Source organism: Mastomys coucha, unplaced genomic scaffold (assembly GCF_008632895.1).
Source record: "Mastomys coucha isolate ucsf_1 unplaced genomic scaffold, UCSF_Mcou_1 pScaffold22, whole genome shotgun sequence".
NCBI classification, from domain to species: Eukaryota; Metazoa; Chordata; class Mammalia; order Rodentia; family Muridae; genus Mastomys; species Mastomys coucha.
The window spans coordinates 23,164,273-23,177,247 of NW_022196905.1; the positions used below are offsets into that span (position 1 = coordinate 23,164,273).

At 50.5% G+C, this 12,975-nt stretch overlaps 1 protein-coding gene and 1 long non-coding RNA gene across 2 annotated transcripts in view; one reads left to right on the forward strand and one right to left on the reverse strand.

Moving 5' to 3' along the window:
* Positions 1-2,503, reverse strand: part of Adcy1 (adenylate cyclase 1) — a 118,326-nt gene extending 115,823 nt beyond the window's left edge. The window contains exon 1 of the mRNA XM_031339480.1: positions 1,868-2,503. Within this exon, the coding sequence (XP_031195340.1) occupies positions 1,868-2,503 (636 nt within the window). The remainder of the gene's footprint in view (positions 1-1,867) is intronic.
* Positions 2,504-2,726: 223 nt separating this feature from the next.
* Positions 2,727-4,225, forward strand: LOC116070547. The gene is made up of 3 exons (XR_004110458.1): positions 2,727-2,978; positions 3,443-3,645; positions 4,004-4,225. It is a non-coding gene; the product is annotated as an uncharacterized LOC116070547 (long non-coding RNA).
* Positions 4,226-12,975: the final 8,750 nt, after the last annotated feature.

Sequence of the window (12,975 nt, forward strand, 5' to 3'; positions counted from 1 at the left end):
TTGCTGCCATTACTCCTTCTACATTTGCCCCATGCCTTCTCCGGGACTGTCTGCCTAGAATCCGGAGGTGAGGAGACAGAGCCATCAGCAAAAGGCTGTGCAGCAGAGGTGACAGGGACTGAAGGGATGTGGCCGCAGCCGTAAGGTACAGGCCTCTCAGATACTAAGTGGCAGAGTTCACTAACAGACTGCAGGGTGCCTAGGATTGTATGATGGGAAGACATTTGAAATCCTTGGGGACTACCAGCTCTCCTTTACCTCAGGTTCCCCTACTTGATCCCCATTTATGTGCTGATGAGGGAGCAGAGGATAAAATGCCTTAGAAATGGCAGAAGATTTTCAACACATGCTTTCCTTATGGACTTCTTACATTCACACCATCTCTGTGGGAAACAGCCTCTTCTCACAGAGGGTGAGAGGGAGGCGGGGCACAGGCTGAGTTTTGGTGAGAGAGGGATTTATAACAAATTGGAGGCTAGTCACAGGGAGACCTGGGTACCAGCTACCTAAGAATCCTTGTTTTCACAATGGGCTTCCTTCCTCACTGAAGTAACAAGGGCTCCTCTATCCCAGAGGGAGGGACACGGGCACCTTTGTAGACTCCTCCCTAATCTTTTCTCTAAAAGGAATGCCTAGAGGCTGTGTAGGAGAAAAAAAATTAACAACACAGCCTTTTAAGGCACCTATTGAACCCATCACTGGTCCTCAGCCAACAGCTGTCTCTCCAGCCCTACAGTGTATGCTCAGCAGTAGACCTGTCATCATGGCCCCTAAGACCATCAGAGTCAGGGTGTTTATTTGCGTTGGTCTTAGAGGCAGCAGGTACAGCTGACTGACAGCCATCTCTCTCACAAATACGTTCTTCTCTCCTAGCACAGTCCCCCACAACTTCCCATATGCTCACACAAGCTACCTTCTTTCCTTAAATGGGCTGGCTCTCCCATCTTTCTGTCTCTCATCTCCCTCCCACTGCTCTGTAGCTAGACCTAGAACAAAACCCTCCCTCAGATGCCACGCCTGGGCAGGACCAGAGTAGGGGAAGGTCCCAAACTCCTGGGAACCGTCTCCTAGTCCACCTCCCACCTGCTTGGGTGCGGTGGTATGGGAAAACAGGAACCTCTAGGGTCCAGTAGGATCCTCAAGAGGAGTTGAGTCCTATGCCCTTGCCCCAGCAGCCACCTCACCCGCCCAAGTTGAAAGAGACAAAGTTCAGGCTCCATGGAGCCAGGGTCAGGGCTGAGAGCAGAAGCTGTGGAGACCAGACTGTGTGTGACCTTGGTAAACGCCTCTGCTTCAGGGCAGGATTCGGACTCACAGCGGGGTGGTTAGCGATACTGGAGGGGTTCAGAGTGCTTTCCCTCCCACTAACTGCTCCCTTGGGTCCGCGAAATTGAGAAGCGAGCCCCAGATGCGCTCCAGGCGAGCTGGAGAGAAACCCATGGGCTATGCGCTCCCTCCGCCAGCTTAGAAGCCTGGCCTTTAGACCGCGCACCCTCCCACTTTTCAGTACCTCTATGGAGGGACATGGGTACAACCCAGCGCGGTGGATCAGGCTTGGGTCCTCCGCTTGGCCACATAACTACTGCCTGACCTTGGGCCTGTCATCACCACCACCACCACCACACACCAGTCTCTTGTCTTCACTCTAAAGATGCTAGGGACTCTTATCTCCTAAGAAACACCGGGTGGAGGGTGCTAGCTCCTCCAACTGCATCTTCAGCTTGCTGAGTGACCTTGAACACCCGTCCCACCTTCAGAACCTCAGTTTCCCCATCTTCCCCACAGGAAGAATGTTAAACTCCTGCCACCTCCAGTGCTGCTGGAAGATGTGTCTCCAACCCAATGGGGGACTCGTGGTGCCACTTACCGTCCTCCAGAGACGTGGGCGCTTGGCAGGGACCAAGGCGGCTGTGACCAGTAAGTGCGAGGCAGCCACCACCAGCCCGAAGCCGATGGCCAGTAGGCTGCGCACGGGCAGCAAGGCATAGGACACGAAGGTGACCAAAAGGAGTTGCCAAACCCCCTGCTCGGCGACCGCCGAGCCCATTGCGCCTCCCGCAGAGCTCCTCGCGGGGCCGCCCAGCGCGAAGGGGCAGCAGAGTAGCGCGAAGGTGAGGCTGAAGAACAGCGCCAGCTGACCGACCTGCTGCAGCTGGGACACCTGCAGGGATCGGACATTGGTGACCACGAACAGCGCCAGGAAAAGGATGCAGTGCACTGGGTGCGACCCCTTGGCGAGGCCGGGCGCTGGCCCCGGTGCGCCCAGCAGCTCCGCCAGCGCCAGGGTTCCCGCCAGCAGGCTGAGCACCGCCAGCGCTTTCAGCGTGGCCGCCTGCTCCAGCCGCAACGTGTAGCCGCGGAACAGCGCCTCCAGCTCGGGGCACGCGAACTCCTCGCCACACGCCCGGAACCCACGCCGGCCGCCCGGCCCGGCCGCCCGCTCTGCGCCCCCGGGCTCGCCCGCGCCTCCGCCGCCGCCTTGGCCGCGCGGCGCCCCCGCCATCTCAGCGCCATGCAGCGGCCGCGGCCACGGGCGCGCCCCTCGCCGGCCCGGGGCGCCGGGGCGCGGGCGGCGGCGCCGGGGCGGGCGGGCGGGCGGCGGGCGGCGAGGCGCCGGGGCGCGGGGCGGGCGGAGTTGGGGCGCCGGCTGCCCAGCGCGCGCGCCCCGAGCGCGTCCCCTCCCGCCCGCCGCGCCTGCGCACTGGCGCCCGCCCGCGCCCCGTCAGTGGTCCTCCGCTGCAACGGTGCTGCGACAGGCGAGCCCCAAGAGCCCCGATCCTGGGATGACAGAGTCCGCGCCCAACTCAGCGCCCGGGATCCCGCACGCCCGAGGGGCCACGTGACCTTGGGCACCGCTCTTGACTCTTTGAGGCTCGATTTCCCCTCCTATGTACAGTGGAGCCCACCCCTCTACGAGTCTTCCGAGGCGTTGAAAAACGCCGAAATTCCCAGTAGAAGGAGGAACATCTCTGCCAGATGTGGGTCCCCTCCCCAAGCAAAACCAGGTCACCCGAGAGGAGCCTACACTCAGCTCGAGACTCAGTGCCCACCGAGAAGCCCTGAGGATCCCTGGTCACACATGCAAGGCACTCTAAGTGGCTGGTTTGCCCACCACTTGGATGAGTGAGTGGTAGAAGCTCTGCCTATTGACCTGAGCAAGAATAAAGCCCTGCAATGTCCAGGGAAGCTGTGAGGTCTAGGTGCAGGGATGGGTGAGGGAGGGCTAAAAGGAGAGATAAAATAGCGCAGCTGTCTCCCTAAATAGGAGCTGGCCATGCAAATGATGGCAAGACGGTTTTTCTTCCAGCTGAACAAGTGGCAGGGACAGATTCGCCTCAGGCACGGATCTTAGTGATGTCCATTCACTAAGGGAAGGGACAAGGCAGAATTTCATTCCGTGCTCAGAATGGCCCCCTGAGATCACGTCTCTGTTCTTCTTTAGAGAGAGTCCCAGAAGACTCAGAGAGTAGAAAGGATGCCAGGAGCCTTTGCCACCCCTGGATCCCACGGGTGCACCAGGAACTGTGTCTCTCACAAAATTTTGCAGCCCATATGCTGTTCCTCCTACTGGAGGCCCTGCTTCAGAATTTTCAGTTTCAGTCTACACTGCCCAGACTGCTTTAGAAGATCCTGAGGATTCCCAGGGTAAGAGCCACTGCCCCCCTACTGTATAGGTACAGGGATTAGGATTTGAGGTTTTCTCTGAAGTTAGTTTGAGCCACATGAACTTGTCGTTTTTATAAAAATGTTCCCACTCCACATCTCCAATAGTTTATACTAAAGGTCTGCTGGAACCACTTGATGACCAGTTAATCCCTGTTCTTGGAGCAGACTCCCCCTGCCAAGACACTCCCAGTGCAGAGCCTGCCTGGCCCCAGCCAGCACCCAAGCTAGCTGTTTTCACCCCAGTCCCTGCTCCTTCCATGAAGGTTCACACCTACTACTCTGCAGCCTCATTTTCTGGTCACTTTTCTCTCCGTGTCCTTTTGGCTGAAATCCACAGAGAGCGTCAGCTGATGCTGAGAAGATGGTCTGGCCCCATCCTTAGGGCACTGCCTTGAAAAAGCTTCGTTGTCATCACCTGATTCCCAATTGTCTCGAAATACTATAAAGTCTGCAAGATTTCTCAAGTGTCCACATTAGGCATAGAGGCTCTTGTTACTTGGTGTTGTGTGGTTTTTCTCTCCTAATGATTTTATTAAAGCACATCTGGAAAATATCCCAACTACATGAAAAAGGAAGACATGTGTGAAGTCATTTAAATGCTAAGTTCAAAAGCAAACATCTCCCATTTGCTTCCTTCTGTGTTGGTTCCCAGTTCTCCCCTCGCTCAAGGCTGTTTGTTTGTTTGTTTGTTTGTAAGTCAGCATCAACTCCTTTCAAGTGAACCTGGAGGAACCTATATCCAGGTTTGGAAAGAAGGTGGGTCATGGCATGACCCTTTTTGCTCGCTGCCATAGCTGCCCAACTTCTTATATTTGTCTGCTGTACCTAACAAAGCATGTTGGAAAAGCCTTTGTCACCTTTGTTTTGTTGGTAAAGATCCAGAGACTCAGCGATGCTCAGTTGCCAGCTTAGTCTCACAGTGTAGAGGGAGCATGAGGCTCCTCACTTCAAGCCCTGCTGCAAAACCATAGACGGCAGGAGGGTCGATAATTGCTATTGTTGGTATAGACTCATACACTATGTGCCAGGTTAAAAGAAGGGCTTCAATGGACAGTTTGCAACCACAGACAAACAGGAATGTTATATGTAATACAGTGGGAACCAGGGTGGTGTGTACTTCTCATATAACTGGTCATTATAAAAGGGGGAAGCCTGGGCATGGATTCATACACAGAGAACATCATGAGTGATGCTGTCCCAACCAAGGCTCTACTAGAGTGTCTAGAGAAGGGTGAAGAACAAATCTCCCCCCCCCCATCACCACAGGAGTACCTTCCACTCCAAAAGATGTGAAGAATTAAATGGACACTGTGGCCAACCATAAGTGTTTATATATTATGTCTGAGATGTCAGAATCTTGGTCCCTTCCCACTCATTACAGCATCTCTCTTCTCCTCCACCTACTCCATCCCCTCTCTAATAAATAAGTTAATTTAACTTAAAAATTTCCAGGGCACTTTGAGCACTTTTGTCCCATAGAAGGGTCTTTCAGGTCCAGAGTCTTCTATTCTGTCCAGAATAGAAGAATGTCACTGGCCACCCTCTGGCTTGTCACTCTTAAACAGCGCCTTCCTTATGTGTATTTTTATTGATTCATTGAGACTGCATAGGACAGGATCACTCCATCAACGTAGAATAACCCTGGCCTAAATTTTTAAGTGATCAAATGAATGCATGAAGGTCTCAGAATGGTGGGGCAATCAAAGTCTTTGTCAAGTGAGCTCAAGTGACCTTGACACGCTAGACTCAAGCCTCGAGCGAGCTGATCCCTGCCGTGGGGCCTTTATGGTTTGTCTTCACCAAAATTCATGTTGGGGGCGGGGCTTAACTTATTGATGTAGTAGCATTCAGAGGTAGGTGCTAGTAGGAGATGTGTAGGTCATGGGGGTGGAGCCCTCATAAATGGAACTTCAGGGGCAGTTAGCCATTCTGCCCCCTTCCCAGCTCCCATGCAGCCGCACCCACTCTCTCTTCCACATTATGCCATGTGTGGATCAGCATGAGACCTTCTTAGGAAACCAAAGAGTCTGGCATTGTATTCTTCGATGCCAGGCTTCCCAAACTGTGAGCCAAATTGCCCATTTCTTTATAAAGTCTTAATCCTTGGGTATTCTGTATAGCAACAGAAAAGGGACCAGGACAGTCGCTGGTTTGCTGCTTCCATCTCATTTCTCCCAGATGCACAGGTACTTACAGCGTATCTTCTCGGAGTTCGCTAGGTACTTCTTCGGTGCATCAGGGCACAGGAAGGGGATTTCTACTTCACATGGCGACCATCAAAAACCATCTCATCCATCTGTTTAGGACTCTTTCAAAAGGACAAAAAGCCTTAGGCTGCCTTCATCTGAAACAGAGAAGGGCTGGCTCTTGTGACTGAAGGTCTGAGGTGGTCACAGCTGTGTCCATTCTGAGCTCCAAAGCCTGGAAATGCTACAGATGGGGCCGCCACTGCCACCTGCCAGACCTGGTGATGACCTTATTAGTAGGTGGGAGGTATGGGCTTTTTTTTTTTTCTCTCCTTGGCCTGAGGACAGTGCCCAGATATCTGGAATTGAAAAGAGTGTTCCAGCACTCCAGACACAGGCAGGTTCAGTGACTCTGCCACTTCAAATATCAATGTCTGGTGATGTCCCCTATGCCACAGAAAGATGGAAAACTAGCTTTTGTCCAATTGTGCTGATGTTTTTATCCTTAGTATATCTCTAGAACTTAGTACATCTCACGAACTTTCCGCAGGAGGCAGGAACAAACACCTATCCCTGCAGTAAGGCAACAGTTTTAGACCAAAGAGACAACAGTCTCGTGCAAGTTCAGGTTGGTAAGCTTGTGAACGTATTGGGAAGCTTGCTTACAGGAGCCTGGGTGACCCTGCACTACACCCCTGAAATGTCTCACCCAGCATGGGCGATGCCTTTCCCACAGCTGCAATGGATGGAGTGCCCACTTCAGGTCACCTCCCACTCTCTCTATACTCAAGCACTGGACAACTACAGCTAGGCCAGAACTGCATACAGACAGTAGGGACATGTAGGGACAAGTGGTGAAGGCGCTGGTGAAGATCTAATGACCCTCTTCATCCCCTCCTACTAGAAGGGAACACTGACAGTCCTGATCTTAAGGGTGTTTTGCTGATAATCAGGGCTGCTATGCTCAGAGGATCACGGTCCATACTCATTTGAGCATGATCCACTGTCATGCCATCCCGCCACAGACTTACCATTCTTTGCTTAAGAAGTCTAAAATCATCATTTCTTGAGCATTTCCTTAGATCACAGTCTTGTGTTTGTCCCTAGGTGCATGCAAGCCTCACAAATGCACATGGTTTTCATTGTTATTAAATACAACCAAGGAGCCCAGGAGAGAGCTAAGGGGGTGAAGAGAATCCCCTTTTCAGCAATGCTCTAAGAATGTACACGCCACAGGCCCCACTGTGAAGTCTCCTAGGAGTTCCTCTGTGACTTTTCCTCCCCCCCATCTCCTTTCCAGACTGACTGATGTCCCGACTTCTCAGCCATGCAGCGGAAACTTCAGCCTCCATTGTCTGTGTGTAGCATTGTAGCCTGTCTGTCCTATCCTTGTCCTTCTCTCAGAGGCAGTGAATCATTCCAGACACCTACGCATGCTCATTCAGATTTTCCTAAGGAAGGACCATCTTTCTAAATGTACATCACATACCCCGTGAAGCCCAAAGCTAGTTCGTGCATATCCTGCATTTTTATTGCAATTTGTTTCCACTGAATTCAAAGGCAATTAGAGCCATTCGAGTGTACTGGGAGCCTCAGATGTTCACTCTCCTCATATCTGATAGCCAAGGCCAGCTCCTGCGTGATCAATGTGGTGTACATGGTGTACATGCTGCATCTTTGCTAAGCCCTCTGGAGCTCTTTGGTATATCCTAGGGATGGTGGGTACGGCTCTCCCAGAGACTTTACCAGCTACTACTTTCCAGATCTGTCCAGATATGTACCCTGAAGCTTTCCCTCGGGGATCACGGCCTTCTGTCCTTGGTCCAGATTAGCTGAGAATGACTGCCAACTTTGTAAAAGGTGCTTAGTTTCTAAAACATGTCCTCATGTGGTATGTTTTCCTAGAGCAACAGTGCCGGGAGGTACTAGAGTGGAGAATAGAAGCATCTGTCTCCAGGCTCTTCTACTGAATGACCCTGGACCATTTGCATCCAGACTGCTTCTGCCCTGCTTCCTTCCATTACTGTCTGCTCTCTACATTGTTCTCTTAAGAAGGCCAATATGCGGCAGCATTTGAAATTTACTGGACAGGAGTGTATGAATCAGGGCTTTCCAGAAAAACAGAAACCACAGGATATATGTATACCTCCTATACACACACACACACACACACACACACACACACACACATGCGCTGATACATAAATGTCATGTTCATGGAGGAAGGTATATTTTGCTCATGTAATGATGGAGACTATTAAGTTCAGGATCTGAGTAGCTGGTGGGCATCTGAGACCCAGTAAAGACTTCATGTTGCAGTACAAGTCCAATGACCATCGGCTACAGAGGTCTTTGTTCCTGAATGGAAACCAGTTGTTGTTTTGTTTAGTTTGGTTTGGTTTTTTGGTTTGTTTGGTTTTTTGTTTTGTTTTGTTTTGTTTTTGCCCTTTCTATTAACTAAACTGAATGAAGCCCATTGCAATATAGAGAATGATCTGTTTGACTCAGAATCTACTGGTGTGAATGTAAATTTCACCCTCAAAACCACCCTTGTAGATGTAGATTCAAAGTAATGTCAGGCTACCTTTCAAGGCACCATGACCCAACCAAGATGACACATGAAGTTAACCTCACAAAGAAGTTGGCCAATATTACCAGTAAGGAACAGATAGGGTGTGTTTGTTTGGGGGAATCGACATCAAGCCACATGTTCTGCCAGTGGGTAAGCTAGAAGTCAGGACTCAAAGTTTCAAAGGTATATTTGATGCTGGGCAAGGTATCTTTCTTTTAAGTATTTTGAGAGTGCAAGAAGAAAAACAGAATCTTCTAGAACAGAATCTCCCTGTGCATAAGGCACACACATTCTACATTATAAAGATGAAGACTTTGGACAAGGAGCCCAAATAGGGGGCACTAAACCTCAGGAGGCCCCACTTTGCCCTCCTCTGCCAACATCCTTACTTTGAAGGAAATGGAACTGGTATCCACTAGTCACATAGTGCCATGTACTGGCAAAGGGCCAGGAGAGTCCAGCTGCTGTGCAGCCACACTACACTGGCTCTACCTGTAGGCAGTGACTGCCTTGTCCCTTCCCCCAGATGAAATGAGATTCATATTCTTTAAATAATGGTAGGCTCAGTATCTTCCCAGTAGAAGGCTCTGTGAGAAGGTCCGTGTGCGCTCCTGGGGCATCCTGTGTGTTTTCTGAGGTTGCAAAGGTAGAAAGCCTCACCCTGACCCCAGGAGATCAGAGTCCTGCACCTGACCTGGGGACAGGAGGGCAGGAGAGCCAGCACCCTCTGAGGTTACTAGGTCCAAGGGGATCAAAAAAAAAAAATCTAGAAGTGGCCTCTCCCACCAGGGGACATCTAGGAGAGCAAAGGCATGATGGGAACCAGCAAGATCCCCTGGCTGAATGAGGATGGTAAGAAGGCTTTCTCTAAATCCCCCTAGTGACTGCTGGGGTCAGCATGTGCCCCTGCCCACCTGTCTGCCTGTCCTCAGGTGGTCATATTCGCCAGAACCCAGGTGCTTCCCCAAAGCCGCCAGGACCCGATTATTTATAGTGACACTGGAGACCTAAGCTGATGAGAGCTAAATGGATTTGTGTAAACCATCCTGGAGCTGCAGATGGGGAGGAGGCTGGAGGGCTGGGTGGGCAGGCTTGCACTGGAGTGAACAGGGAAAATATCGAAAATCAGGTCTGGCTCTGGAGAGAGGAGTGTGGTGAAAGTCGGGCGCTGACAGCTGCGCTTGAAAGGCCCAAGGAGCTTCAGCCTGAGGATTTGTGCTAAAAATAGCATCACTGGCTTGTGGGTAGAGAATTTGACCCAATTAGAGATTACCAGTTTCAGGAATTACTGGAAAAGAAATCTCATTAAATAGGTTAAATATAGGAGCCAGAAGCTTAAAAGGCCATTTGGGACTAAAAGGAAACCCAAAACTCCAGAAAGATTTAAAAATAAATTTTGCTTCTCCTTTAAGAGCAGGGGGTCTCAGTGGGCTACCTAAACACAGCCGCTGTCTGGAAGGTCCTGAGCAGCCCTTAGCTTTACAGACAGGGCCAGAGGTTCCTGCAGAGCCACCCTTCAGCCTTGGACCCGAGCCCAGAGCCATCCCCACTAGCCACTGTTGGAGTGCTAGCTGTTAAATGGCCATGCTCAAGAGCCAGAAGTGGAGCAGGGGTTCTGATTGCACTGGCACAGTACAAGATAACACTGTCAGCAGGCTGTGGAGGCGCGCCAGGCCACGCCCACTCTGGATTCTCCCTGTTTCAGTGTACTACCTAACCCCGGCCAGGAACCCAGCAGCACGTCCCCCTCCTCCCCACAGCCAATCTGTCACCAAGTCCTATGGATCCTGTCCCCCAAAATAGCTTCCTCCTGTGCATCTCCACGCCAGACCTGTCACTGCCTGAATTCAGGTCCTCGGAGACTCCTGCCAGGCCCCTTAGAGCTACCGCCCTCTGTTCTCTTCCTGCAGTACCCCACGTGCACCTGCTCAGGCACCGGCACAGTGTCTTCTCTGGAATGTGAAAAGGATCTTGTCATTTTCAGGCTCTGAGACACTCAGCAGCTTCCTGATGCATCAAAGCTTCCCCTACTGTGTACTTTTACAGGGTTGGTGTCCCAGTTGGGGGAAAGAAAACTAAAAATAAATAAAATTTTAAAATTAAAAAAAAAAAAAAAACTTGTCATCTTTGAATGCACTCAAGAGGTGATAAGGCAGAGCAGGCACACCTTCACTGAAGGCAGAACCTACAGTTTCTCGCTGAGAACATCCTATGTGTCCCTGTGTGGATGATCCAGGCCAGCACACTAGCCCTGGGGGCTCTCCAGCTGTAGTTTTTCTTCCCATATACACACCTCAATGCAAGCTCCGTGTGAATTGCCCTTGGGGAGTCTTGACCCAGCCCTGCTTCTGTAGCTTCCCACCTTTTAGACCCTATCCCAACCTTGGTTCCTCCTTGTGAAGAATATGGGGAAGGCCTAACTTATTGACTGTTCTCTCAGTTCACACTCCACACAGGACACTTCCAGTCATCCAAAGGTGAAGGGATTCCCACAGAAATCAAAGCTGACAGCAGCTGGATGTCTTACAGTGTCACTGAGGTCTGACGTTGTTTCCAAAGGTTAGTGTCAGAACAGACAGGTTAGGGCTCAGACCCTCAGCTGCCTCTACCTTAGATCCCACCTGCAGGCAGCAAGTCCACAGGACATCCACAGCTTCTGCTAGACACAGCTGCAAAGCAGAAGTTCTTATAACCCTGGCCCAAGGTTCTGTCATTCTTAAGGACACCTCAGAAATGCCCAGAGAGTTGCCTTGCTGGGTTACCCATTCATTACAAAGAACACTGTTGAACAGCCACCAAAAGAAATACACAGAGGTCTAGAGAAGCCCAAAGTACCATCACTTCCTACCCTATGAAGTTTTGGGGGACAGCACTATCCCAGTAGATGGATGTGATTTGTTTACTACTCTATAAACCTAAGTTCCAGCCTTGGGGGTGTTTAAATTATTGATCAATGGTGACCAATTAAGACATTGCCTCAATTTTTCCTCTCCCAATGTCCACAAGGTAAGGCTGAAAGTTTCAACCTTTCCGTCTCAAAATGGGTTCCCCTGCCCTGAAGCTGGGCACTAGCGATAGCAATCAGTCATCTTACCAACAAAGACGCTTCACTTTGAAGACTCTGAGGTCTCTAGGGGCTGTGTGATGTAGAATACAGGCAGAAATCAAAATCTACATCATTCCAGCCTGTTCTGTCCACTGGCAGGAAACAACCTGCAAACCCACAGCCTCCTCTTCACTCCTACTGTTAAAAAAGAGGAAGTCAGCTGGGCGGTGGTGGCATATGCCTTTAATCCAAGCACTTGGGAGGCAGAAGTAGGAGGATTTCTGAGGTTGAGGCCAGCCTGGTCTACAGAGTGAGTTCCAGGACAGCCAGGGCTACATAGAGAAACCCTGTCTCGGGAAAAAAGAGAGAGAGAGAGAGAGAGAGAGAGAGAGAGAGAGAGAGAGAGAAAGAGAGAGAGAGGAGAAGAAGAAGAAGAAGAAGAAGAAGAAGAAGAAGAAGAAGAAGAAGAAGAAGAAGAAGAAGAAGAAGAAGAAGAAGAAGAAGAAGAGAAAGTCTCTTCCAGCATGTGGCTCTAATCTTCAGGGCAGTCCCTGATCCTGCTCTGGTCACATGGCCTTCCATGGGAGTAGTACTATACAGGGGACCAATGTGATCCCTTGGGTTAGAGGGCGTTTAAAAGATATATAAAAAGTCCATTCCATAAGAGCATGTTGGTTGGGGAAGATGGGGATGCTGCTCCATTACAGTGTGACCAGCATTTACTGAGAAGCAATCCAGTTGCCCCTATGTTGAAGGACAAAGAGGGTGGTCTTTCATTGCCCATACAGACCCCTTTACCTTTAACCCCTCCCCTTCAGCCTTACTGCCTGGGCTGGTTAGCTTTATTGACAAAAGCTAGAGTCACTCAGAAAGAGGGACTCTCAATTAAGAAAAGGCCTCCAGCAGATTTGGCTGTAGGCAAGTCTGTAGGGCATTTTCTGTGATCAATGATTGGTGTGGGAAGGCCCAGTCATTGTGGGGTGGTCCAAGTCCTGGTTCTGGGAGCTATAAGAAAGTAGGCTGAGCAAGGGAGAATGAGTAAACCAGTAAGCAGTGTTTCTCCACAGCCTCTACTCCAGTCCCTGCCCTGACTTCCCTCAGTGATGGGCTGCTCCCTGGAAGTAGAAGCTGAAATAAACCCTTCCCCTCCCCAGCCCCACCAACTTGTTTTTAGTCATGGTGTTTCATCACAGCAATAGGAACCTAAGACAGCATTTGGTACCAGGGTCACGGGGTTTGCTATGACAGACCTGACCAAGTTGTTTAGAAGAAGATTACAGAGGTATTTAGAAGTTGGGTCTGAAAAAGCCACTGATGCTCAAAGCTTAGAGAGTTGCCACAAGAGCTTATGAGGCTGAAAGCAATGCAGATGGTGAAGGCCTGGCCTGTAAAGTTTCAGGGGGAAATTTGACGGTTGTAGGTGAAATAAACCCTTTCTCTCCACATTGTTTTGGTCAGGGTATTTTATCAAAGCAGTAGAAACTTAACCAAGACATTACTCTTCA